This window comes from Leopardus geoffroyi, chromosome E1 (assembly GCF_018350155.1).
Source record: "Leopardus geoffroyi isolate Oge1 chromosome E1, O.geoffroyi_Oge1_pat1.0, whole genome shotgun sequence".
NCBI lineage: Eukaryota > Metazoa > Chordata > Mammalia > Carnivora > Felidae > Leopardus > Leopardus geoffroyi.
In genome coordinates, this window is record NC_059330.1 from 46031800 (window position 1) to 46059550 (window position 27751).

At 54.4% G+C, this 27751-nt stretch overlaps 1 protein-coding gene and 1 long non-coding RNA gene across 3 annotated transcripts; one reads left to right on the forward strand and one right to left on the reverse strand.

The window, feature by feature from the left end:
• Positions 1 to 3198: 3198 nt before the first annotated feature.
• Positions 3199 to 3779, reverse strand: LOC123603909. Its single transcript, XR_006715105.1, has 2 exons — positions 3608 to 3779; positions 3199 to 3317 (listed from the first exon to the last, which is right to left on the reverse strand). It is a non-coding gene; the product is annotated as an uncharacterized LOC123603909 (long non-coding RNA).
• Positions 3780 to 5400: 1621 nt separating this feature from the next.
• On the forward strand, positions 5401 to 26097 carry ACE (angiotensin I converting enzyme). 2 transcript variants are annotated; one of them, XM_045489396.1, is made up of 25 exons: positions 5401 to 5799; positions 6395 to 6562; positions 7156 to 7252; positions 7993 to 8136; positions 8595 to 8786; positions 9369 to 9466; positions 9885 to 10057; positions 10445 to 10668; positions 11023 to 11167; positions 11460 to 11558; positions 11776 to 11898; positions 12242 to 12453; positions 13135 to 13271; positions 14668 to 14826; positions 15051 to 15138; positions 17338 to 17481; positions 17635 to 17826; positions 19183 to 19280; positions 19483 to 19655; positions 21548 to 21771; positions 22085 to 22229; positions 22478 to 22576; positions 24736 to 24858; positions 25205 to 25392; positions 25575 to 26097. In XM_045489396.1, the coding sequence occupies exons 1-25, from the start codon at positions 5524 to 5526 to the stop codon at positions 25802 to 25804; spliced, it is 3951 nt and encodes a 1316-aa protein (XP_045345352.1). In that variant the 5' UTR covers positions 5401 to 5523; the 3' UTR covers positions 25805 to 26097. The 2 variants fall into 2 exon arrangements, with proteins under 2 accessions (XP_045345352.1, XP_045345353.1); XM_045489397.1 differs by lacking the exons at positions 5401 to 5799; positions 6395 to 6562; positions 7156 to 7252; ... (7 more) ...; positions 11776 to 11898; positions 12242 to 12453 and adding an exon at positions 12479 to 12992.
• Positions 26098 to 27751: the final 1654 nt, after the last annotated feature.

Sequence of the window (27751 nt, forward strand, 5' to 3'; positions counted from 1 at the left end):
TCTGCCAGGGGGGTGGTGGGGTGGAGGGGTGCCTACCTCTCTCAGAGTCTGCCTTTCTCCAAAGGAAGCTCTCTTGTCTGTCCCCTCCAGCCTACTTGAACCTTCTTCCTCTGGACTCCTTAGCACCTACAACTTACACCAGCCTTAGGCACGTGGCCTCAGAGACCTAATTTTCTCTTCATCTCAATCTTTACATTAAAGGTAATCTTGTATTTCTCAGTGTCTTGCATATAAAGAATGCTGATGATGTTTATGATATTAATAACATATTGTTTGTGTATGATGACTGACAAGGGATCGGTCTTCATTTTCTCACAATGCTTAGATGGGGGGATGGGTAAAAGTGTTTACAGCCATTTCACACATGAGGACACTGAGGCTCAAAGAGATTATTTTGCTCAGGTCGTAAGACATATAAGTGTGGCCCAGCTTTTTCTGGCTCCTAATCCAGAGCTATTTCCCCTATACTTTGCTTTTGGTGCCTATGTGACTTAATGCTGAATAAATATAGAAAAGAGAGATTAGCATGGATTTAGGAAAATAGACCTTTTCATGGGCTGGGCTTTGAGAGATGGGTAGGTTTTGGCCAAGCAAATAGGAGTAGGTGGGTATTCAGTAAGAGAACCACAGCTTCTCTGAAAACCAATCAATAATCAGGAGATTGCTTGATGATCATAGAATAATAGAAGTAAACATTCGGGCATATTTTTTAATAACAGCTTTATTGAGATGTAATTCATATACTATAAAATTCCCCCTTTCCAAGTATACAATTCAGTGGTTTTCAGTATATTCACAGAGTTACCCAACCCTCACTGCTAATTCCAGAACATTTTCATCATCCCAAAAGAAACTCCATACCATTGGCAGTCACCTCCATTTCCCCTCCCCCCAGTCCCTAACACCCACTAATCTACTTTCGGTCTCTGCAGATTTGCCTAGTCTAGAAGTTTCATATAAATGGATTTATAAAATATGTGGCCTTTTGTGACCGACTTCTTTTGCTTAGCATAATGTTTTCAAGGTTCATCCATGTTGCAGCATATAATAGCGTCAATCCTTGTAGCATATAATCAATACCTCATTTCTTTTTATGGTTGAATAATACTCCATTGTATGAATATACCACTTTTTGTTTATCCATCCATCAGTTGATGGACATTTGGGTTGTTTCCAGTTTGGGGCTATTATGTATAATGATAGGCTTCTTGGGCATTTGTGTGAAAGTTGTCGTGTGGCTGCGTTTTCAATTCTCTTGGGTATATACCCCAGAATGGAGTTGCAGGGTCACAACGGTAACTCTATGTTCAACGTTTTGAGGAACTGCCAACCTGTTTTCCAAAGTGGCTACCACCATTTTATAATCCCACCAGCAATATGTAAGGGTTCCAATTTCCCCACATCCTCAACAACATTTGTTATTGTCTATCTTTTTAATTTTAGGTGTCTTGGTGGGTGTTAACTGGTAACTCAGTTTGAGGTTTTGGTTTTTTTTTTTAATTTTTTTTTTCAACGTTTATTTATTTTTGGGAAAGAGAGAGACAGAGCATGAACGGGGGAGGGGCAGAGAGAGAGGGAGACACAGAATCGGAAACAGGCTCCAGGCTCCGAGCCATCAGCCCAGAGCCCGACGTGGGGCTCGAACTCACGGACCGCGAGATCGTGACCTGGCTGAAGTCGGACGCTCAACCGACTGCGCACCCAGGCGCCCCACAGTTTGAGGTTTGATTTACATTTTCCTGATGACTAATGAAGTTGAGCATCATCTTTTCATGTGCTTATTGGTTATTTGGTTGTCTCTGGTGAATGTCTATTCAAATCCTCTGCCCATTTTTTTTCGGTTATTTATTTACTTATTTATTTGTTTTGAGAGAGAGTGAGAGAGAGGGGGGTAGGGGCAGAGAGAAAGGGGAGAGAGAGAACCCCAAGCAGGCTGTGCTCTGGCAGCTCAATGTGGGGCTCAAACTCACGAAACTGTGAGATCATGACCTGAGCCAAAACCAAGAGTCGGACGTTTAGCTGACTGAGCCCCTCAGGCGCCCCTCTTCTGTCCATTTTTAAACTGAGTTATTTGTCTTTTTGTTGAGTTGTAAGAGTTCTTACAACTCAAGAGGGACACAAGTCCCTTATTATATGCATGCTTTACAAATATTTTCTCCCATTTCGTGGGTTGTCTTTTTCATTTTTTTTTTTTATGGTATCCTTTGAAGCACAGAAGTCTTTAATTTTGATGAAGTCTAATTTACCTAATTTTTCTTTTATCACTTGTGCTTTTAGTGTCATATCTAAGAAACTACTGCCTAATCCAAGGTCACAAAGATTTATATCTATGTTGTTTCTTTTTTAACATTTATTCATTTTTGAGAGGGAGAGACAGGGATTGAGCGGGAGAGGGGCAGAGAGAGAGAGAGAGACATAGAATCAGAAGCAGGCTCCAGGCTCTGAGCTGTCAACACACAGCCCAACGTGGGGCTCAAACCCATGAACCATGAGATCATGACCTGATCCAAAGTTGAACGCTTAACCAACTGAGCCACCCAGGCACCCCTATATCTATATTTCTTCTAATATGTTTATGGTTTTAGCTCTTACATTGTCTGTGATCCATTTGGGGTTAATTTTTGTAAATGATATGAGATAGGAATCCAACTTCATCTTTTGGCATGTGGAAATCCAGTTTGTCCCGAACCATTTGTTAAAAAGACTTTCTTCCCTTTCCCTCCACCCCATTTGTCTGGGCACCCTTATCAAAAAGTCAAGTGAATGTAAATGTAAGGGTTTACTTCTAGACTCTCAATCTTATTCCATTTGGGAGCATATTTTTCTAAGGGATTTTTTTTTTCCTCGATCTGTGGTAGCTGGTGATTTCTCCTCCCCTGGAAGAGAGGTGGAGACATTGAGTGATCTCCCAAGCAGACTGCATTTCCTTTGTTGGGTCAGGCATCCACAGCGCTGTGCACTGGCCTAATCACAGCGACCTCCTCCTATAGGAATCAGAAACCCCTCCATTGTTTTGATGGCAGCCAGGAAGCAGCTGACTGACCAAAGGACCTTATCTCTTTCCTACGTCTCAAGGTTATTGCAAATATCAAATTAGATAATTTCCACAAAAGAATTTAGGAGGTCTAAAGTGCTATCCAGATGTAAGGTGTATTCTTACTATAGCTCTCCCTCATGAATAAGAACCTAAAAAGAGAGTGAGAAGTTTTTAACTTTTACTCATTGGGATCAAGGCGGCGTCAATGTTATTGCAAATTCCCGACTGATTAGTGAGGTCTGGCTCGTGCTGTTGTTCTTGTAGGCTGTGAGCCTCCCACCTGGAAAGTGAATATGATTGGTGTTTATTCCTTTTATCCACGTCCCCCCTTCCTTGAATGAGGGCCTACTTTGTGCCAGGCACTGTGCTAAGCTCTAGGAAAACCCGAGAATAAGGCAGACAGAGTCTCTGTCTCCTGGAGTTGATGGCATAGTAGGGAAGCAGCACCCCTCAACAAGCTATTATAGTAAATGTGACCGTTAGAGAGGTGCAGTGACGCCTCCAACCAGCCCTGGTATCAGTTTGCTCCACGCAAACCACAGGGATTAGACTGTCTTCCCACCTGTTTACCTTTCTTCTGTGATTTTTCGGCGAAGCAGAGGCTGCTCCATGCCGAACCCAGATGTTCTGTAGACATCAACACAATGCCACACAGACCTGAGAGGGGACCAGCCCTCTACCATCGTCCTAGATGTGGTTCTCAGGAGCTCTTCAGAGGGCAGCCCTGGCTGAAACCTGCCTCCATCCTGCTTTCCTGGGGTTTCTTTCCTGAAGACAGAAAAAGGCTCCCTGGTTACAAGCTAAGCCTCAGGCTCTTTTTGCACTGCACCCATCCTCCTCTCCTCCCCCCTCCTCCAGGGGCTGAAAGGGTGTCGCTCTCACCACCCCACCCCACCCCCACCCCACCCAAGCCTCCGGTGGAGACTCTTCCTTCCCAGAAAACAGCAGCTCACTTGTGTGCCCCATGGCTCATTGCCCTCATAGCATGGAAAACCAAGCTATGACGACCCCCTGCGAGCACCTTCCTCTTCAACCCACCTCTACCCCCATCCTCCTCCACACCTGTCTTCCTGGCACTGTGTCATCTGACAAGACGGCACCATCTCGGGGTTCCTCGGGTCACGGCCTCCTGCACATGCTCCGTGACGAGGTGAGCCCATGTGTCCCTCAGAGCTTCAGGCTCCATCCACACGCGGGTACCCAGGATCCCCAACTGCCCCAAGCAGCTGAACGCCTTGTGGGCGCCCGCGCAGCTCTCGACGACTTCTTTTCCTGTTGCTTCTGCCCTGCCTCTGCTTCTTCCAGCCTCCCCTCCCACACCCTTCTCCACATTCTACTATAGCATATAGGGTCCTCCCACCTCTGGGGACAGATGTCCCCAGGAGGAGTTAGGGGAGGACCCTCAGCTTCCACAACCTGGGGAGATGCCATTCTCTCCCTTCCCTGTGCTTGTCACTTGGAGGGACACGTGGATGAGACAGGGAAAGAATGGATGAGACAGGGAAAGAGAGTGTGGAAGCCTGAGGTGACTTGGAGCCAGCCACTCAACCTAAGTCTTGATCTCTTCATCTGTCAGTGAAGGGGTACTTCCCATCAGGAGGCTCATCTCTAGCTCTCAGAGGCTGCAAGTCTGTGTGGTTGTTTCTGTGTAAGCGACTGACAGCTTGTGTCCCCAGTGGGAAGAGGGCATGTGTGCCAGCCCTCCCGTCCCTCTATGCAAACCCTGTCACAACAGCCCCCTCCATTCTTCCCCCCTTTCCCGGTAGTCCCCCACCCAGTGTGCAGGTGCGCCGGTGGCTCTGAGCATCTCTGCGGCACCTCCCCAGGGGCGCCTCCAGCCTGCAAAGCCGAAACTTTCCCCGCGTGCAGGCCACACCCCCTCCCCCCAAGGCCTGGCGGAGAAGCTGGACCCGGTGACTGATCATTAACCCCATCTCTGCTGCACCAGCGGCGCTGCGGACAGCTCCCCCACTTTGTCACTCGGGAACCCAGAGAGGCCTGGGGCGGTGAGGCCGGAAGATTGAGCATCGCAGACCGCCGGGCTCCCGGGGGCCTGCGCCGAGGCTGAGTGATGGCAGGGAGAGGGCACCGTGTGCAGACTTGGGTGTTCCAGCAAACTGCTGGCTCCCTCAGCTTCAGAGGTGTGTGTGTGTGGAGGGGTCCCCCTTTCAAGCTTCCTCTGTGAGAGCCTGACCTGAGCCCCCTCCGCCGCCGCCACCCCCCCCCCCCCGCCCCCCGCTGCAGTTCGCAGGGGGTCGCCTTGGCCCCTCCCCGGCCAGTCGCCCCTGCCCGGGCGGGCCAGGAAGCGTCGGTCCCCGCCCCGCTCGGTTAGGCCCGCGGCTGGGGGACTTTGGAGCCGAGGAGGAAGCGCGGCGGGGCGGGGAGGTGGGGGTGTGTCGGAAGGCGGCGGCGGGGTTTTATAATCCGCAGGGCGGACGCGGCGCGGGAGAAGGGGCTGCGCCGCGCCGTACACCGCGTACCGCGCCATGGGGGCCGCGTCGGGCCGTCCCCGGCGGGGGCCGCTGCCGCCGCTGCCGCTGCTGCTGCTGCTGCTGCCGCCGCTGCCGCTGCTGCTGCCGCCGCCGCCCGCCGCCCTGGCGCTCGACCCCGAGCTGCATCCCGGAAACTTTTCCGCCGACGAGGCCGGGGCGCAGCTCTTCGTGAAGAGCTTCAACTCGAGCGCCGAGCTGGTGATGTACCAGAGCACGGTCGCCAGCTGGGAGTACGACACCAACATCACCGAGGAGAACGCGCGGCTCCAGGTGGGCGCGCGGGCCCGGGGCGGGGGCGGGGGCGGGGCCCGGACGCCCAATCACAGGCCTGCGACCGGGCGCTGGGGGGCGGGAAGTCACAGCTGGGCGCGCGCCCCCGACCCCCGAGCCGCGGGGACCAGGTGAGAACCCGCCCGCGCCCCCAGCCCCGCTCCGCCCCATCAGACGCGCGGTGGGTGCCCAGTACAAGAACCAAATGGATAAAGCTGGCTCCTCCGACCTCGACCCACCCCCCTACCCCCCCAGGTGGCAGCTCCCTGGGATGACCTCGGGCTGGGTCAGCGGCAGTCTGCGCTGAGGGTGCCCACTCTGCTCTGGGTCCTCATCCTCTGTAGCCGAAACCTACCCCTGTCTCCTGTTCCTGTCACTGCTCATCACTGTCTATTTACCCTCTCCTCCACCTGCCTCTCTTCTAGCCCCAATTTCTGCTCCACTGCCCACCTTAGGCAGATTCCCCCAGTTCCTGACCCCGAAGGCCCCAGAGGAGGGAGCAGTGCTCCCGCAAGCCCCAGTCTCCAGGCGCCCTTGGTCTTCCTCCCCTTCTCCAGTGCCATGGCCTCCCCTGTATCCCCTCTGGTGCCCATAGGAGGAAGCAGCCCTGCTCAACCAGGAGTTTGCTGAGATCTGGGGCCAGAAGGCTAAGGACCTGTATGACCCAATCTGGCAGAACTTCAGTGACCCGATCCTGCGAAGGGTCATCAGTGGTGTGCGCACCCTGGGCCCTGCCAACCTGCCTGTGGCAAAGCGGCAGCAGGTGGGCCTGGTGGACCTGAGGGGTGGAGGCAGAAATGGCCAGTGTGCCTTCCAGTGCTGCACTGTGGTGGGGGGGGGGGGGGAAGAGCCTGGCAGGGAGGGACCCTGGGATCTGTATGCACCCTGATTGTAGGGGAAGCCTCTGTAAGCACAGAATGGCTTCCTGAAACATTGATTTTCCTTAGAGATGGGGTATAGAAAGCAAAATTCAAGTAAACAGATGAAAAGGGGTTTTTCGAAATTTCTCCATAGTCTGGATTAATGGGCTTCCTTAGAAAGACTGAGGAGGACTGAGAAGGCATCAGGCCAGAGAGTGGGAGGGATTTGCCCTCACTGCAAGGCAGTGGCTGAACTTGGACTTGAACCCCATCCCAAATTCTAAGGACACTTGTTTCCACCTCCACAGGCTGCCTCCACTGGAAGGGGAATCAGTGTACTAGTGATCAGAAGTGCCCTGAGTGCCACTGAGTGGCCTTGTCCAAGCCACATCCCCTCTCTGGGCCTCCTTTTCATCCTAGCAGAAAGAGGAGGGGGCAGCCACATTACCTCTGGGGGCTGTTCACTACTAACATTTTCTCAACTCTAACTCCCCAGTACAACTCTCTGCTAAGCAACATGAACAGGATCTATTCCACGGCCAAGGTCTGCTACTATCCCAACAAGACTGCCATCTGCTGGTCCCTGGACCCAGGTATGGCTCTGTCCCTACTATCTCTCTCTGCTGGGGCTTCCCGGCCCTTCCCCACCCCACCCCACCCCACCCCACCCCACCCCTGCAGCCCTGCTGTACCCATAAAGAGGGTATGTTTAATGGGAGGGGCCGTGGAGGGAGTGGGTAAATCCAAACCCAAAGGCACTGACCTCCAGTTGAGGCTGGACTGTCAGATGCCCCCGCACCCTTGCTTCTCTGGGCAATCTGATTTCTGAAACCTCCAGCCTCCAGCTCCCATCCCCACCCCAACCCCCACCCCCATGCGTTCTTTGGCCTCTCCCATCCCTACTAGCCTTCCTCTTGGCTGCCTGGTTTTCCCTTTTATGGATCCTCTCAGTCTCCCAAGAGCCCTCCACAGGCCTTAGACCCTTGTGACTTCTGCTTATACCTTCCTATTCTCCCCCCACACCCTACTCCATCCACTAGGCAGCCTGAGGTTAGCCACTGTAACCAATGAGCCACGAAGAGTCTGTCTGGAACTGGCCTCTGGATGTCCTCCTTTTGTCCACCTCCCTTTCCTAGGGACAAGGGCCCCTCTTGGGTGCTCTCTTTGTATAGCTCCCAGTCCCATCCCACCCAGCCTATAGGCAACCCTTGGCTTTGGGGGCATCATGATGTTGAGGAAGCAGGTAGAGATGGTGAAGACCAGCATGGGTGCTTTATTGAAGACCGTCGCTGCCTTCAAAGGAAGCACCTGACCCCACTCACCTGTGTCTCAGAGCTCACCCACATCATGGCTATATCAAGAAGCTACTCCGTGCTGCTCTATGCCTGGGAGGGCTGGCACAATGCTGTGGGCATCCCGCTGAAACCCCTGTACCAGAACTTCACTGCCCTCAGCAATGAGGCCTACAAGCAGGATGGTGAGTTTACCCACCCCATCCGTTGTGTGAGCACTGCCCTTCCCAGACGGCAACGTGCTCTCCCATCATCTACTGTCCCCACTGAGCCCAACCCCAGAAAGAGTAAGTGTTGCAGTGACTCTGTACACTGACCCAAGGTCGCACAGAACCAGCTCGAGCCCCATCTGCCTTCCTCTGGGCTGCTGCCTGGCTCTCACACTGGCCCTCTTGCCTGCCTCTCCTGTCACACCTCAGAGCCCCAGCACTCATCTTTGCTTCTCCGGGATCTATTTAGCTAGAATCAGAATGACCCCTAGTTGGAAAATCACATAGCAGTGGTCCCCAGGCCATCTTTTCTAAGTAGCTGGCGGATACACGGGCCGCAGGCCAGGAGAATGGTGAAGAAGTAGCTGGGCGTGGCAGTGCCAGAGCCTGGGACCTGAGCTGCACCCCAATACCACCCCTGCCCCCTCCACCAGGCTTCTCAGACACGGGGGCCTACTGGCGCTCCTGGTATGACTCACCCACCTTCGTGGAGGATCTGGAACACCTCTACCATCAAGTAGAGCCCCTCTACCTGAACCTCCATGCCTATGTCCGCCGTGCGCTGCACCGCCGATATGGGGACAGATACATCAACCTCAGGGGACCCATCCCCGCTCACCTGCTGGGTAAGGACATTGCCTTGCCTCTATGCATGTCCCATGGATTGTCCTCCTCATGCCTCACATTTTAGAGCATCATCCTGTCCATTCTCACACACGAGCCCACGTAGCTCACCCCATGACCCCATATAGCAGGCGGCCCTTCTCATCACCATTACTGTTCCTACTTTTCAGACAGCGACTCTGAAGTTTGAGGTGCATAAATGACTTGGCAGAGGGCAGAGAACTAGCAAAAGGCAGAGCCAGGAATCACACTGAAGACTTTGACTGCATCCAGTGGGGAAGGGATAAGATTATGCCCCAGGATACAAGCCCAGTGGCCTTGCCTCAGGGTTGGGAGGCAGGGACCCCGGCACCACCAGGAAGGACCCCAGCAGCATCATGTGGGCTCACACCGCCGACCCCAGGGATCCTGGAGCATTCAGGAGTCTGAGTGGGACTGATGTAGAAAATGCTTGGTTCAGCTGGCCGAGCAGGCTACCCTTGAGTTCCCAGGGCCCAGGTGCCAGGGACCCAGACAGCTGCCCAGCAGCACATATGGGGAAGCAGGCAGGGAACTAAGCTATCTGGCTCCCCTCCTCTGTCTAGGGGACATGTGGGCCCAGAGCTGGGACAACCTCTATGATATGGTGGTGCCTTTTCCTAACAAGCCCAGTCTCGACGTGACCAGCACTATGGTAAAGAAGGTAAGTTTCGAGTCAGGCCAGGGTGGGGGCAGCAAAAGTAGTCAGACACGGGGAGAAGGGCAGGAAGAAGTCATGTGAGAGAGACGGGTAGGGCAGGGACCTCAGTCCTGCCCTTTCTACATAGCAGCAGCCTTGAGTGTGTGTACAAGCAGTGATCTGGGGTCTGTGTCCTGGGTGAGGTGCCAGCCCCTCCTTCCAGGATCCCACAGGTGGGGTGAGAGCAGCCGTCTACTTTTGTTTATCCACTATGGTTAGTAGGGGCCCTGCCTCTGGGAAGGGAGGCCACAGAGCAGAGATGCCCTTCACGAGCAAGGAGCAAATCTAGGTGGGAGACCCTTAGACCCGCCCCTGGGGCAGCCACAGTGAGCTCCCTCTGCTGGTCCCTGACGTGGACCTGCACCACCACCCCCCAAACCAGGGCTGGAACATTACGCACATGTTCCGAGTGGCAGAGGAATTCTTCACCTCCCTGGGGCTCTTGCCCATGCCTCCTGAGTTTTGGACAAGGTCCATGCTGGAGAAACCAACCGACGGGCGTCAGGTGGTGTGCCACGCCTCTGCCTGGGACTTCTACAACAGGAAAGACTTCAGGTCTAGACATGGGAGGGAAAAGGGGGGTTTCTGGAGCTTCAGGAAGGGTGGGCAGCCTGGGCACAGGAAAGCCATTTCCCAGGCCAACCTCTACCCCAGCCCCAACACTGTTTGGTGGACTGGGTCTGTTCCAAGGCCACTGGGCATATAAGACGGTCTAGGCCACCTTCCCTTAGCAGCTTTGCCGGGGAGCAACTCTGTACATTGGAATGGAGGACAAAGGCCTGAGTGTGGGCTGGGGCAGGGCAAAGGATGCGTATGTTTCCACCAGCTCCTTCAAGGCCCAGGGCAGCGCCCACCTGGTCCCTTTCCCTCAGGTGCCAGCCTCCCCATGCTCTGGTCCCTGCCCTGTCCTTCACCCTCACCCTCGCCATCTCCCTGCCCCAGGATCAAGCAGTGCACGCGGGTCACTATGGACCAGCTGTCCACGGTGCACCACGAGATGGGCCACGTGCAGTACTATCTGCAGTACAAGGACCAGCCTGTCTCCCTGCGCCAAGGGGCCAACCCTGGCTTCCACGAGGCCATCGGGGATGTGCTGGCGCTCTCCGTCTCCACTCCTGAACATCTGTACAAAATTGGCCTGCTGGACAATGTCAGCAATGACATGGGTATGGGGGGTGGAGAGGACCCGGCCCGGCCCTACCCAGACCCCACTCCATCCCACGGCAGGACTCAGCTTGCCCGTGTTCCCACCTGCCCTTCCTGTTTCTGCCACTCTGCCCCAGGTCAGGCAGGTTTGGGGATCCACCCGGAGCCTCACAGCCCACCCCGAGTCCCACCTGCACACTGCCCAAGGGCCCTCTTCCAAGCAGGGCTCCATGGTCCTGAAGGCCAGCCTTCCTTTCTCTGCATCTGCCAGCCCCTCCACCTGCTGGCTCCCGCCGGCTCCTGCCCAGGCCCACCCTGCCCTAGCTGGACCCCCATCTCCCTCTGACCTCTCTTCTCATCTCATCTTCCGACAGAAAGTGACATCAATTACTTGTTAAAGATGGCACTGGAAAAAATTGCCTTCCTGCCCTTTGGCTACTTGGTGGACCAGTGGCGCTGGGGGGTCTTTAGTGGGCGAACCCCCCCTTCCCGCTACAACTTTGACTGGTGGTATCTTCGGTGAGCAAAGGGGAATCAGGAAAGGCCTAATCCCAAGCGGCCCTCCCCACTCTCCTGGACAACCAGGAGCCTCCTGCCTCCATCAGTCCGCCCCCCCCCCACCCTTTTCCCCATACATTCTGTCCTGCCTGAAACTCCCTCCTCCAAGAAGTCTTCCCCAATTCACCAGGAGGGGAAGGGATGGCCCCGGTGGGAAAGGTGGGAATGCCTGCTTAACAGCATTTTTTGCAAAGGCTAAAATAGCCTTCATGCAATCCTTACATCCTAAAACAATTTATCAATCCTCTTCTAGAACCAAGTATCAGGGAATCTGTGCTCCAATTGCCCGAAATGAAACGCACTTTGATGCCGGAGCTAAGTTTCATGTCCCAAATGTAACACCGTACATCAGGTACTACTGCCCCCCCCAACCCCTACCAGTTTTCAGGGCTTGTCCCTATGCTCTTCTGGGCCCCCCATGAGCCTGGAATTTTAAGTGGGCCTCTCCCTGGAGCCAGGCTTGGTTTTCCCTTCTCCCCCGTCTGGCCTCTGCCCTGTGGGGAGCTGAATGGTGCCCGGGAAAGGGCCCCCCCCCACCATCCCCCCTAACACCCAGCCCGTACCTGCAGGTACTTTGTGAGTTTTGTGCTGCAATTCCAGTTCCATCAAGCCCTGTGCAAGGAGGCGGGTCACCAAGGCCCACTGCACAAGTGCGACATCTACCAGTCCACCCAGGCGGGGGCCAAGCTCAGGTGTGTGGGGGGATCAAGAGGGCAAGGGGGAGGTGAGGGGAGAGGGGGAAGGAAGATGTGTCTAAAAGGCAACTGGCTGCTCATGGGAAAGCCACAGGGCCCTGCTGGCAGAGGGAGACTTTCTTCCCTCCCACCCCCTCCTTCCTCGCAAGTATTTACAGAGTGGGCCTTCTGGCTAGCACGGGACAAGACAACGTCCCTGTCCCCTTCCCAGAGCTCCTGGTTCCTCAGAATCTTAATGTTGCTGTTCTTGCAGGCCAGTGGGGGACAGAGGTGGGCCAGGGACCAGTACTGGATGCTGGCCTGTGCCCCCTGTGCCCACCGTGCCCATTCTGCCTGACAGGGAGGCACTGCGGTCAGGCTCCTCACGGCCCTGGCAGGAGGTGCTAAAGGAGGCGATTGGCTCAGATACACTGGATGCTCAACCTCTGCTCAACTACTTCCAGCCGGTCAGCCGGTGGCTGCAGGAGCAGAATCGGCGCAACGGCGAAGTGCTGGGGTGGCCGGAATACCAGTGGCGGCCACCAGTACCCCACAATTACCCACAGGACATTGGTAAAGCCCTGATGGAGGGTGGGGTGGGGTGCTAAAGCAACTCTCCGATTCTGGGCTCTGGACACAGGCCCCTGGTTCCTGGTTCCTGGTGAGCTGCTCCCAGCTGGGCCCCGGCGCCCTGCCCTAAAGGGCCTTTGCTCATCACAGCTTGGTTTGGGCGGGGGAGGGGGGTGGCAGACAGGTATGTTTCTTCCCCATCATTCTCGAGAGGGTGTGCCCAGATCTGAGGCCCCTCCCTGGGGGCAGGCTGGCAGGCACACTGCTCTATGAGGTCACATTGCAGGCTCCATTCTTATTGGCCAGGGGGGCTGTGGCTACAGGGCTCTGCTCTCCTGCGGCCATGGGCCAAGGTTGGGCTGCTCCAGGACTGCCTAGCCTCTTCCTTCTCCTGCTCTGCTGTGGGCACCCCATGCTGGTCCCCAGCCAGGAGGCCACCCACCAGGTGACAACCAACCAGGGAACAACCAGCCAGGCAACAACCAGCAGCCAGACAACAACTCGCCAGACAACAACCAGCAGCCAGACAACCCAGAACCCAAGTGGGACCGGCTGGGGGGCGGGGCGGGGCCTGGGGGGGGCCGGTGAGGAGGGAGAGGCAGGGACAGTGGCAGGCTTGGGCCTACCCGCAGCAGAGGGCAAGGGGAGGGAGGCCTGTCTGTTTGCCTCTACTCTGTCCCACAGGCCTGGTGACCGATGAGGTGGAGGCTAGAAAGTTTGTGGAGGAATATGACCGAAGATCCCAGGTGATATGGAATGAGTATGCTGAGGCTAACTGGAACTATAACACCAACATCACCACAGAGGCCAGCAAGATCCTGGTAAGGACCCTCTCCACGTCCCCCCTCCCCCCCATACACGCGCACACACGCACACACGCACACAGACACACACACCGCATGTGCCTGCTCCTCCTCCCAGGGACCAATCCTTAAAACCGAAGACAGAGCCAGCTGCCCCCTCCCCCCCCACACTCAGTGTGTGTGTGTGTGTGTGTGTGTGTGTGTGTGTGTGTGTGTGTTTGTGGAGGGAGGCTGTCAGGATTTGTGAAAAATCCAGAGGAAATATTTAAAATAATACTCAACTTCAGATTTGGGTGGGTAAATGCTCAATGCCTAAAGAAATTGTCTCTGATTAACAAGCAGTCTGTTGTTAGCAATAGAATGATTTGTACATAAGGGCACCTGGGTGGCTCAGTTGGTTAAGTGGCCAACTTCGGCTCAGGTCATGATCTCACAGTTCGTGAGTTCGAGCCCCGCATCAGGCTCTGTGCTGACAGCTCAGAGCCTGAAGCCTGCTTTGGATTCTGTCTCCCTCTCTCTCTGCCCCTCCCCCCCCCTCTTTCTCTCTCTCTCAAAAATAAATAAATGCTAAAAAAAATTAAAAATGATTTGTACATAAATAAGTAACAGTAAAGGTGGATTTGTAGATTGAAAGTCCCTGTTTGCCATCACAGCAAGGACTGGCTTCCCTTCACTCCACTCTCCACCTGTGTGGTGAGTGCAGATTATACCGAGGTGAGCCACTGAGAACTAGCATTTCTTTTTTTCTTTTTTAAAACATTTGTTTATCTTTGAGAGAGAGAGAGGAACAGAGTGCAAGCAGGGGAGGGGCCGAGAGATGGGGAGACACAGGATGTGAAGCAGGCTCCAGGCTCCAAGCTGTCAGCACAGAGCCTGACACGGGGCTTGAACTCACAGACCGCGAGATCATGACCTGAGCCGAAGTCGGATGCTCAACGACTGAGCCACCCAGGGGCCCCGAGAACTAGCATTTCTTGAAGACCATTGTGTGTGCTGTCCACAGTTCCTTGGCGCTTTACATCTGCTGCCTCATTTATTCCTCGGTAGCCTTGCAAAACCAGTGATCTTATTCCCATTTTACACATGGGACCCTAAAGCTCAGAGAGGCCACAGAACTAATGCCAACCTGTCCGTCTGCTAACAAGACACAGGGTGGGCTTCCCCTGCTTTTCCCCTGCCAGGATAGGTCTTGCGTGACCATGGCTATCTGTTGAGGGGCACGGACGGCATCCAGGACATTATTGACAGTCCAGGTTGAAGAGGGTCTTGGCGGCAAAGGCAACGGACTTGATAAAACTGCCCCCTCACTGCACCCCTCAGTCCCTTCTGCTCCCCCTATGGCACCTCCTTCTCAGAGGCCACTCCAAAGCTCCTGAGCCTCATGCCACGGTCCGCTCTCCCCCTGTGCCTTCAGCTACAGAAGAACATACAGATGGCAAACCACACCTTAAAGTTCGGCACCTGGGCCAGGCAGTTTGATATGACCAGCTTCCAGAATGACAGCATTAAGCGGATGATGAAGAAGATTCAGGACCTAGAGCGGGCAGCACTGCCTGCCAAGGAGCTGGAGGAGGTATGTGGCTTGTGGCGGAGCAGGGAGGGGAAGATCCAAGGTCAGGACCAGGTCCTAGCTCGGGGTCTGGCCTTCAAGCTGCTTCCTCTTCCTCTGTGTCATGACATCTGCCACATTGACGTACACCTACGTGCTCCCCCAGCTCCATAGTGCCCCCTGCCCATGATGGCGCCTGGGGCAGAACGGGTAGCAAAGGGGTACAGCCTCTCTTCTTCCTCCTGCAGTATAACCAGATCCTGCTGGACATGGAAACCACCTACAGTGTGGCCTCTGTGTGCCACGCCAATGGCACTTGTCTGCAGCTGGAGCCTGGTGAGGGCATGTGGGGAGTGAGAGGGAGGGTGGGGATGCTGGCCTTGACCGTGTTAGGGGTCCTGGCCCATGGAAGGGGGGTCAGGGTCTCCTAACTCATGGGGTCGGTGCGCCCAGGAGATTCACTCCTCTGTTTTCCCCCAGGGGGTTCTCTGCCACCACTTAGATGGGGCACAACCCTCCTTTGGACCATCTGCCCATCTGCTCCCTCTAGGGACCCCCTAGATTCCTCTGTGCGCTCTCCCCTTCAGAGTAGGAGGTACCTCAGATTTGTGTGCCAAGTGATTAGATGCCCGACTAGGGATAGTAACTCTAAGCACCTTCCTTCCTCCACTCTGTCCACATCTTCCCCACCTTCCCTGGCCCCCGCCCTCCACCTCCCCCCTAAAACCAAAGCCACAGCTCAGAGAAGCCACTTCCTGCCGGAAGGAGTGGACCAGCTCTCGCTTGTCCCCTTTCTCTCTCCACACTGGCTGGTGCTTCTTACCTTCTCCCTTTTGGAAGCCTCACCCTGGACACCCAAGTACCTGCACACAGATACGTCCTTTCCTCCCTCCTGACTCACCCTCCCAAGGGTTGGGGAGCCAGAGGCTTAAACATTCTTCTCCTGAGGAATCGCTACCCAGAAACCATCTCTTCCTGGCCCTCCTGCCAACTCCCACATTAGAACAATGACAAATAGAAGGGGAAATGGAAAATAAACAGGAGAAAGAGACGGCTTTCCTGAGACAGGGTTTGGCCTACGGTTTGTATACATGGGTATGCACGCAAAGCACAGCGGAGACATATGTGTGCCTGCATGTGTATGTGCATGTTTACAGAGAAGAGCATTAAAGGGAGCGCAGCCTTCAGCCTCCCTCCCCCCATCAATTAGCCTCCTAACCCAGGCCTGGGCCGTCAGAGCACTGCCATTAGTGAAACTAAGAAGCACCCACAAAACAGAATGCTCGCATCGGCAGAGGGCAGAGGTGAAATTCTCAAAATACATTTTTTTCGTTAAACAGAACTAATTTGAATGTACTTTATTCTCTGTGAGAAGTAGATATCATGAAGCACGTTCTGAAACAGGGAGAGAACGCGAGTCAGTGAGGTGTGGGGGACCCCAAATGCTGTCCTCAGGCAGAAAGAGAAGCCACCATCTGTCTGTGTGAGGCTTCCAAAATGACACATGAGCTCAGGCCGTCCTCACCCCAGCTCCAAGAGGTGCGTGTCAGCTCCACTTAATCTATGTTGAGGAGGCTACACGCACAGTCCCGTGGCTTTGACAGGACACAGACCCAGGACTTCGGGCTCCCTGATGATGTTGGGATGGCTCTCTGTACTGTCTTCACAGCAATCCTTTTATTCAGTCCAGTTCACTAACCGTTGGCGAAAGGTGCCCGGGGCCCTGTGAGGACTCAGCGACCAACAAGGCTCACTCCCTGCTCAGGGCCCTCGTGCTCCCTTTTGATTTTTACACCCCATGAGTGCTGGATTATCCCCATTTTAAAGATAGGGAGGGACACCTGGGGGGCTCAGTTGGTTAAGCGCCCGACTTTGACTCAGGTCATGATCTCACGGTTTGTGAGTTCGATCCCCACGTCGGGCTCTGTGCCGACAGCTCAGAGCCTGGAGCCTGCTTCGGATTCTGTGTCTCCCTCTCCTTCTGCCCCTCCCCCACTCACACTCCGTCTCCCTCTGTCTCTCAAAAATAAATAAAAAATGTTTAAAGGTAGGGAAAGGAGGGGGGGGTCCTGTGACTTGCAAGGTCATTTTCGGGTCAGTGGATGACTAGATAGGAACTCAGGTGTTGTGACGGCCAAGCCATTTGTCCCTCCCACAGAGGGGTTTGCAGGGAATCAGTGGGGAGCAGCAGCCCTGGAGTCTGGGTTTGTGCCTGGCTGGGCCACTTCCTGGCTGGGGGGACCCGCCATGTCACCAAAACGCTGATGTGCAAACCCGCGCACCCTTCACAAGGCTGCTGCAGCCCTGAGGTGGTGTGCATGCAGCGTGGCCCTGGGGCCACCCGCCCTGTAAGTCTTTGTAGAATTGGCACCGCCCTTTCTCCCATTTCACTAGACTCACTGCCTGTACAGGCCTTTTGGCGTGAGTTCACCAATTTTATCCGAGTTCCAAACTCCTGTGACTAAGATCACCTTATAGGAGGAGGGAGGTGAGCCCAGGGCTGGAGGCTCAAGTCACTACCCCCCCTCCCCCCAGATCTGACGAATCTGATGGCCACGTCCCGGAAATATGAAGATCTGTTGTGGGCCTGGAAGAGCTGGCGAGACAAGGTGGGGAGAGCAATCCTCCCCTTTTTCCCCAAATATGTGGAACTTGCCAACAAGGCCGCCAAGCTCAATGGTGAGTCCCTCTGGCCAAGATCTCTGGTTCTCTGGGGCCTCAGAGGGGTCCTCTGAGCCCCTAACCTTGGTGAGAGGGAGGTCCTAGAGGGGGCGGGGCAGAGGGTGCTCAGGGAATGGTCAAGCGTTGAGAGAGCCTGTGCCCCCTCTGCAGGCTACGAAGATGCAGGTGACTCCTGGAGAGCCATGTACGAGATGCCAACCCTGGAACACGACCTGGAGCAGCTCTACCAGGAGCTGCAGCCGCTCTACCTGAACCTGCACGCCTACGTGCGCCGGGCCCTGCACCGCCACTACGGGCCCCAACACATCAACCTGGAGGGCCCCATTCCAGCTCATCTGCTGGGTGAGCGCAAGGACTGGGCCTGGGGTGGGGGTGCGGGGTGGGGGACAGACACAGATGAGGAAAGGTGGGGCTGGTGCTCTCCACATGGCAGAGGGCAGGCTGGGCAGGATCTTAGGATGGTGTATCAGGTGGAGGGAGCGAGGGTGTGAGGCTGGAGGGAATGTCGCCGGGGCCGGGGTGGGGTGGCAGCTGGGTTCGGGGAGACGAGCCCCTTGCTTGCATTTAGCACATTTGCTACAGAGCCACTCGGTGCAGGTCGCCACGGGTGGAGCAGTGACAGAATTCATAATATCATCGCAGGAGACCATATGACCCATGATGCTTGGGCAGGGGTGGTGAGGAAGGGGCCGGGAATGAGAAGTGAGCACCGCCCCCCCCCCAAGGAAGTGGCACACGAGCAGAGCCTTGAAAGATGAGAGGTTCTGGGAAGGCTTGGTGGCTCAGTCGGTTAAGCATCCAACTTCAGCTCAGGTCACGATCTCACGGTTTGAGCCCTGCATCGGGCTCGCTGCTGTCAGCACAGATCCTGCTTCAGATCCTGTGTCCCCCTCTCTGCCCTTCCCTGCTCGAATGTGTGCTCTCACTCTTTCCCTCAAAAATTAAAAAAAAAGTTTAAAAGATGAGAGATTCTGACAGATGGAAAAAGTAGCAGTAGGGAGTTAGAAGGACAACACTCAGGCGAAGAGGAATTAGGAGAACAGAGAACATTGAGAGTGTAGATCCATCCCAACTTTTGGACCCTCGTTTTTTCAGGGGTTGTAAACTCAAATGCCCTGAATGAATGAAGTAGGCAGTGGAAGACAGTGAGGGCTGGCAGGGACTAGAGCAAAGTGGAGGCCACCAGGTTCTTGTCCCTGTCGAGCCACAGAGAACACATCCCTGGGGGGTTCCTTACTATGAGCAGAGAGGCCAGACGGGGCCACAGACCATTTGCCAACCGTGAGGGAGACTCCAGAAACTCATCCAGCTTTGGGTCTAGTTCCTGCTCAGTCTCTAGGGTCCTTGTAGCTCAAGACACCAGCCATCCTTGATCAAGGATGTGGGAGCGTATATCAGCTCGATGACTGAGAAACACAGACCCCAGGAAAAGGAGACATTACGCCCAAGTGGCCCCCAGAGTGGGGGCAGAGCTGGGGTTCAGAACTCAGCCCTTGGCAGTCAAAGCAGGGCTGGATGTGCAGGCTAAAAACAATGTATGTCAAATCCCAGCACGGTTTGCAAATAGCAGGTGCTCGGGATACATTTGTGATCATAAGGCTTGGGATCTGGTTCCTTCTCCATGGGTGATGGTGTTGAGTGTAAGAAATAACATCTCTCTCTCCTCTGTCTGTCTTCTCTTCCCCTCTCTGCCTCCAGGGAACATGTGGGCTCAGACCTGGTCCAACATCTATGACTTGGTGGTGCCTTTCCCTTCAGCCCCCAAGATAGATGCCACAGAGGCCATGATAAAGCAGGTGCGCACTGGGCCCCTCATCACATTTCTGCTCCTCCAGGGCAACCCCAAGGCACAAGGGAGGGGAGACCTCTGCCTTGGTGGGAGAAGGCCTCTGCTTCAGGAATTCCCTCTGGCTGAGCCCTCTCCTAACCCCCACCCTGACGCAGTACACAGTCTGTCCCCAGAGGCCCCAGGTTTGGCAGGGCTCCCTCTGCTTGTAGGGCTGGACACCCAGAAGGATGTTTGAGGAAGCGGACAATTTCTTCACCTCCCTGGGGCTGTTGCCTGTGCCCTTTGAGTTCTGGAACAAGTCAATGCTAGAAAAGCCGACTGACGGGCGGGAAGTAGTGTGCCACGCCTCTGCCTGGGACTTCTACAATGGCAAGGACTTCAGGTGTGTCCAGGTTGCAGCCAGGGGACCTTATCAGTGGGCAAGGAGTTGAACCAAGTACAGCTTCCACTATTGTCCCCTCAGCCAGAGTGAGCAGAAACAAGTACAGGGGCCAGAGCTTAGCATGAAAGGTCAAGAGCATTGGGCCTGGCCTTGGGTTGGCCATTGGCTTCTGGCAGGGGAGCCTTGTCTACGAGGTGAGGGTCTTCTCAAGCACTGACCAGCTTCACTAGCTTGGTTAGTGCCCAAGGTCCCAGTGCTAGGTGAGCACTGTGAGAGCTTCCCAGCCTTCCCTCATTCTGGAGTGACCTCTGCCTACAGCAGGCCATCTTTCTGGGTGCATGTGTCTTGACACAGACAGGTACATGAGAACATGGGGGGCTTTGCACAGATCCATATTCACCATTGGCAGAGACTCAGAAGCTGTCTTCATTGGAGGACAGTTGTCTATTGCTGCATAGACAGATGCACAAACCACCCCAAAACTTACTGCCATAGAACAACCATTTGTTTATGTTTGTGGTTTTATCAGTCAGGAGCGCAGGCAACATGCAGTGGAAATGGCTTGTCCCTGCTGTGCAATGATGGAGACCTCAGCTGGGGTAGCTCTGATGGCTGGAGATGCTGGTGTAGCTCAGTGGGGCCATGTGTCTGGAGCCTTGGTTCTGGCTCTTGGTTGGGTGCCTCAGTTTTTCTCCATGTGGCACGTGCTGGGACAGGAAGCTTCATTTGGCTTCTGTACTCACATGTTGGGTCCTCGGACTGGGATGACTGGAGAAGCTGGGGATTGGTGAGAACATCTCTCTCCAGGCTAGCTTGGGCTTCCTCCCAGTATGACAGTCAGGCAGTCAGATTTCTTACTGGCAGTCGGCATCCCACAGAAAGAAAGCAAGAACAGCCTGGTTTCTTAAAGGCTAGATCTAAAACTGGCACAGAGTCACTTCTGCCACATTTTCTTGGCTGAAGCAAGTCACAGATGCAAAGAAGGAAAAGAAGACCCCACCTCTTGGGAGAAGTGGCAAAGATGATCTGCCACTATTGATGAAGTTTCTTCTAGTAAGAGTGGACACAGAGAGACTAGAACAAAACAGCCAGAGTTCACGGGATTGCCTATCCTTGGGCCCTTCCTTCAAAGGCATGAGGACTGCAGCTGTAGGGATGGATGTACAGAATCAGAGGGTTGAGAACTCTTTTGGGAGTTTTCTTTGTATGGGGCGTCATAGGAGAAGGTGGGCAGACCCCAACCTCGGTGTTACCAGGATGCCAGGAAGTTCTTCCCATCCCAATACAACGGCAGAAAAATGTGGTCAACTGAACTGAAGGGCTTTGGTTATATCCAAGGGAGAATTTGATCGGCTCACAAAAGAGAATGAGGAAAGATGAAGGGCAAGGTTGGGCCTCTGATGTGGACAGCTCTGTAGATGTCATTTCAGCCCTAACCATGAAAGTCCTGGGTGAATGTGTTTGCTGGTGTTGGGCACATGGGATGTAGAAAAGCTCAGAATAACTGTTGTTCCCTTCAGGAGACCTAAGTCTTGGAAGAGACAAAATGTGTGCATGAAAAACACAGAACCCACATTCTAGAAAGTTCTGCACTAATCACAATTGAGTGCAAAGCCTCGGTTATGCCTTTTGAGCAAGTACTTTGCACAGTCAGAAAACAGCATGGCAGTGAGGGCTGGAGTGATTCAGAGAAGTTGGAAGCAGAAGAATGGCCTGGATGACCATGCTGTAGGGGCTTCTGACCCTCAGATTCCTTCTTTCTCAGGCTCATTCCATACCTCCTTTGGTTTTCCTTCCCATAAAGCTGTGTTCCCTGCATATAGCATTGATGGGGGTCTGCTTTGTATGCAGTAAGGACAGCGGGTCCCTTTGCCCCACCCCCCGTGTTCCAGGATCAAGCAGTGCACCACTGTGAACATGGAGGACCTGGTGGTGGCCCATCATGAAATGGGCCACATACAGTATTTCATGCAGTACAAGGACTTGCCTGTGACCTTCCGGGAGGGTGCCAACCCTGGCTTTCACGAGGCCATTGGAGATGTGCTGGCCCTCTCAGTGTCTACCCCCAAGCACCTCCACAGTATCAACCTGCTGAGTAGCGAGGGTGGCGGCTATGGTGAGAGAGGAATGGGAAGCCCTGGTGGGCAGAGGGACTAAGAAGGGGCAGTGAGCTTGGGAGGCTGGGAGAGGGGACTTGATGGCTCATAGGCAGAGGTTGGGACAGAACAGTGGGGAATAAGGAGGCCACCAGCAGGGTGAGCCGGGAGGATGGAACTCCCATACCAGCCCAAGAGGCAGGTCGCTAGACCCAGAAAGGCACAGAGCCCACTCCTCCCCTCTCCACCCACCGCACACCCATCATGGCTGAGCCACTGGGATGTGGCAGGAGGCAGGCAGACATCTGGTGACCAGGCTACCTTCCTTGGCAGAGCAAGACATCAATTTTCTGATGAAGATGGCACTCGACAAGATCGCCTTTGTCCCCTTCAGCTACCTCGTCGACCAGTGGCGCTGGAGGGTGTTTGATGGAAGCATCACCAAGGAGAACTACAACCAAGAGTGGTGGAACCTCAGGTTCTAGAATGATCCTGTGGGGGTGTGGGTTCAGGAGGAGGGGTGTCTCCATGGGTATCTGTATATGTGAGTGTGTGTGTAAGTGATGAGGTACACAGGGGGTGATTGTGCACAGAGGCACAGCACACCAGAATCTGGACTGTCCAGTGGAACCCCCGGGGCAAGGTTCACCCTTCACCTCAAAAATACCAACTCTTCCTGACTTTATTCTCCCCAAACCCTCCCTCCAACATCTTTCCCCTTGACAGGCTAAAGTACCAGGGCCTCTGCCCCCCAGTGGCCCGGGCTCAAGGGGACTTTGACCCAGGGGCCAAGTTCCACGTTCCTTCAAGTGTGCCTTATATCAGGTAAAGGGGAAGGGAAGAGGCTATTCAATGTTCAAAGTGTTGTTACTGCCCTGTGGGGAGCTACCTGTCTCGGTGACCTGGGAGGCCTGGCTGCATGGCACATTGTGCCTAGGCCACTTACCTGCCACCAAGGCTCATTGTTGTTTCACACTTTTGATGTGATGAGAGCCTCTACCCTCCAGGCATTTGAAAACAGAAACTCTACTATAATTGGCTAATGGTTACAAGACTTTGGTTGGATAGTTAACATTATTAACCATGACCCATGACCCATGGCTAGAGCTAAGCACTGTTTTGTTTTGTTTTTAAACAAGATTGTGATTTCTTTAATATATATTCAACATATTGCCTGTGATATAATTGGAATTATACCTGGAAGACCTTCTACACACTAAAACTAGGGTTAGAGACCCAATTGGATTGGGAGGCTATGCTCTCAGGGGCATGGAGTCAGGCAGAACTGGGTTCTGGGGTCAGGCAGAACTGGGTTCAAATCTTGTTTCCACTTCTTTGTTTCCTTAAGCAAATTTTTCAGTGTCTGTGAGCATCAGTTTCTGCACCTGTGAAATCGTAGCAGATTTCACAAAATTGTAGCAGAACTTAACTTCTTAACATACTGTCCAATACAGAGCATGATCAGGAAATGGTGGCCATAACGCACTAGAATGAATTTATATTCTTTTAAAAAAGTTTTTATTTATTTTGAGAGAGACAGAGACAGCGTTAGCAGGGGGCAGGGGAGAGAGAGAGAATCCCAAGTAGGCTCTGTGTTGCCAGCACAGAGCCCGATGTGGGGCTTGAACTCACAAAACCGTGGGATCATGACCTGAGCCAAAACCAAGAGTTGGACGCTTAACCGACTGAACCCCCCAGGCACCCCTGAAGTTACACTCTTAACTGGGACATGTAAACACACCAGTGCTGTGAGTCACATAGCCAGAGTGTAGACATGTCCAGCCCTTCCCTTCTGCCTGCTGCAGGAGAGCACTTACTGAGGGCTAGGAAGGGTAATTGTAGGGTCTGGGACCCTCCTGGTAGAGAAGGTTCTGGGGACATCTGAGGGGAGGGTCTGTGTGTCCCTGAGCTGCAGATAGCCCAGGCCACATGTGAGGCAAGGCAGAGGGCAAGGAGGGCTGTCCCAGGAGGGCTCTGGTCACTTCCAGCCCTTGCCACCTGTGGTTCCTGGAAGCCCAGTGGGGGAGGGCTTGTGCTCATGGTACCCACCTTTCCAACCTAGCACCTGGCATGATGTCAGCATATAGTCAGGACCTAATAAAGAAGTATAGGGTGGGTGAATTGTATTCCTACTGTGTAGGAAAGGAGAGAAAGCCTTCTCAGATGTTCCAGAGAGCTGCTGTGGGCAGGGGACCAAGGGGGATCCAAGGGCCCTTAGAACAGGCCCAACCTGGACAATGTACCAGGATGACCTGTGAGGAGGGCTACCACCTGCCTTCTCCACTGGTTTCCCAGCTTCCAAGCTGGCATTCACTTTCATGTGAAAGCCAGGCCCAAGTGAATGGTTAGCTTCTGAGCTTAGAGTAGATAATTCTCCAGGGCAGGGGTGGGCAAAGGAGACACATTCCAAATTCTGACCAGCAAACTTGGCAAAGCACTTTTAAGAAATGCCAGGAAAGTTAGTGGCACATGGCTTATGCCCAGCATTCAAAGTGGGAGGCCAGCGCTGCTGGTTTGGGACATTCTGAACCAAGTGCAGAGGTGGCTCTGGCTTTGACCTGCAGATTTATACCAGGGAATCCCTGCTGTTTGGAATAAACGGGATCATTTGGGCTGGCTTCCCTGCCCAAACCACCCTGCCAGAAGCGTGGGACTCTTGAGGCAACACCTGGCCTCTGCTTGCATACACCCCAGGGATGGAGACCTTACTGCCTCAGAAGCAACTGTCCAAATCTTTGAAGGGCTCTGCCCTGACCCTCCTCACCCATGAGTGATCCCGAGAGCTCCTCAAAGCAGGTCCTCCCGAGACGTGGAAGGAGCCTCTCGGGTGGGAGGCATGGGAACAGGGAGCCTTGAAGACCCTAAAGACCAGAGGGTGAGCTCCCTGCAACACCCGGGCTGCAGTGGAAGGTGACGGGCAACTGGGGCTCGGTGGCACAGGTCCTCAGCCACCCCACCCCACACCATGCTTCCCTCCACTCCAGGTACTTTGTCGGCTTTGTCATTCAGTTCCAGTTCCACGAGGCTCTGTGTCAGGCAGCTGGCCACAAGGGCCCCTTGCACACATGTGACATCTACCAGTCTAAGGAGGCAGGAAAGCGCCTGGCGTGAGTCTCTTCTGGCTTTCTTTTGACCATTTCCCATGCTCTGACCCCAGTGGGGCTTTTCTGGGAAAACCTGCCATTTTGGCGTCTGGGTTGGGGATCCCAGGTGGAGCCTGTGCCAGACCTTAATGTGCCACCCCAGTGGGGAACTAGAGCCCTCTGGGCCCCAACCATCCCTCCCCCATTCCCATCCCCTACCCCCAGACCTGCTCAAGCCCTCCCAATCCCAAAGGAGGTGTAGGCCAGAAGAAGGGACATGGAAGGTGGGAATTAGGCTGGGGCAGGAGCAGCAAGCCTCCCTACCTGTCCTTCTGACTGACTCTGTGTCCCTTCTCTGGTGCTCCCCCAGGGATGCCATGAAACTGGGCTTCAGTAAGCCATGGCCAGAAGCCATGAAGCTGATCACAGGCCAGACCAACATGTCTGCATCCGCCATGATGAACTACTTCAAGCCGCTGCTGGACTGGCTTCTCACTGAAAATGGGCGGCACGGGGAGAAGCTGGGCTGGCCTCAGTACAACTGGACACCAAACTCTGGTACCACACCCCATCCCCCTCAGCCCCAGGCCAGCCCCCTCCCCAGTTCAGGCAGACTGCAGTCTGACCTCAGAGCAAGAACAGGGAAGCGAGCCTAACCAAGCCCCAGCCCTGCCCATCGGCCTGCCCACTGCCTGCCCACAGCCTGCCCATCGCCTGCTCTCCTTGCTTCCCCTGCCCAGCTCACTCAGAAGGCCCCATCCCGGGCAACGGCCGTGTCAACTTCCTGGGCCTGGACCTGGAGGAGCAGCAGGCCCGCGTGGGCCAGTGGGTGCTGCTCTTCCTGGGCGTAACCCTGCTGGTGGCCACCTTGGTCCTCACCCAGCGGCTCTTCAGCATCCGCCATCACAGCCTCCACCAGCCCCACCATGGGCCCCAGTTTGGCTCTGAGGTGGAGCTGAGGCACTCCTGAGATGACCGGGCTGGGCTGGGCCTGCCGGGGAGCTTCTGCCACCAAGAGACCAGATTGGGGGCGTGGGGCCGTGGGCAGAGGACCCACCGCTCCTCTCAAGGCTCACCTCAGCCAGCCCCCCTCCTCCCACCCTGTTCCCCCACTACCATGTCTAGAGTCCCGTACTGACCATCTGCCTTCCAGACCGCAAACCGCCACGGACCCTGCCCCCGAGTCCCTGGGCAGCAGGCCGCCTAACATGGAGCCCCCTCCCAGTCTCTCTGTGAATACAATTAAAGGACCTGCCTCCCCCATCTGAGTCTGTGTCCCTCATAGGGAAGCCAGGGACAGGGACTGGGACGCTCTCCCACCTCCTGGCAGTCAACTGGGTCACTTCACTGGACATCTTCATCCTCCTCCAAGAAGAGCCTGGGAAAATGCCCTGGAGCTCTGGCCCCAGCACCCGCCCCTAGCCCAGGCAGTCAGCCAATGTCCCGCCGTGGCCAGCATCCCCTGCCCGGCCTCGGCACCAACCCAAGAAGACGGGGGAGGGAGCAGACATTCTGGGCTTCCGGCCTTCCATTTCCACGTGCTTCGGGAGCCCTACCCCAGCTTTCCCATAAATGGCAGGTCCTTTAGATGGAAGACTTCTGGCTCTCCTCCGGGTCCCAGGGGGAGAGCGCCTTGCCCGTGTCTGACTCAGTGAGGGTGCAGAACTGACCGCATTGGTCACCTCAGGCTGCCTGCACCAGCTCCGTGTCTACTTGTATGACTGGACAGAGCTATTTGAGTATTGCCCATGGGGTCCAAGGCTAGACCCTTTTCACCCCAGATGGAGAAGGACCCTAAATGCTGGAGCTTGGCAAGAGCTAGCAGTCACACAGGGATTAACTTCCGGAGGCCACCCCTTCCCATTCCCCCAAGCTCATTCTCTCACCCTGAGCCTTCCCTCAAAAAGCCAATGTGGGCTTGAGGAAGTAGCATTTTGAGGGACATTTTTATAACTTTTATCTACATGTTTAGTATAGAAAATTTGGAAAATACAGAAAACTATAAAGATAATAAAAGCCCTTTATATCAACACCAAGAGAAAAGCACCACTGACATTTTGGTATACAGTAAAACCTTGGTTTGCGAGCATAATTCTTTCCAGAAACATGCTGGTAATCCAAAGCACTCATATATCAAAGTGAAGTTCAAGAACCATTGGCACTGTTGTGATTGTGTGACATTCAGCATCATGTACTACTCGTATTGCAAGACATCTCTCATTTATCAAGTTAAAATTTATTACAATGTTTGCTTGTCTTGCAGAACACTCGCAGAATGAGTGACCTACCATCCCAGGTTTTACTGTATATCTTTCCACTTTTTTTTCTCAGTACATATTTTATTTTTAATTTAAAAAATTTTTAATGTTAATTTTTGAGAGAGAGAGAGAGAGAGCACGAGTTGGGGAGGGGCAGAGAGAAAGGGGGACAGAGGATCTGAAGCAGGCTCTGCGCTGACAGAAGAGAGCCCGATGTGGGGCTCGAACTCACGAACTGTGAGATCATGACCTGAGCTGAAGCCTGACACTTAACTGACCGAGCCAATCAGGCGCCCCTTCAGTACATATTTTAAATGAGATCACAGTGTATCTATGCTTGTGTATCCTTTTTCCAATTAACACAACAATCTATTTTTCAGATAGTCAAATGCCAAATCTAGAACCTGGCGAAATGGAAGTTGATCAGTTGCCCAAAGCCAGAAGCTTCCACTGCCAGCCTGGCCCCTCTGTGAGGACCCCTCATCAGAGCCTATTCCCGGCTTTGCTGATGCCTTGACTTCAGCCAGGCCCAGCCCCCAACATCTGTCTCCAATATCCACTGGTCCAGCTTTTTTGCCCTCCCAATCTCCAGCTGCCATGTGTGTCTGTGTCTGGGTGTGTATCTGTGTGTGCATGTGTCAGTGTGCGTGTTGCACATA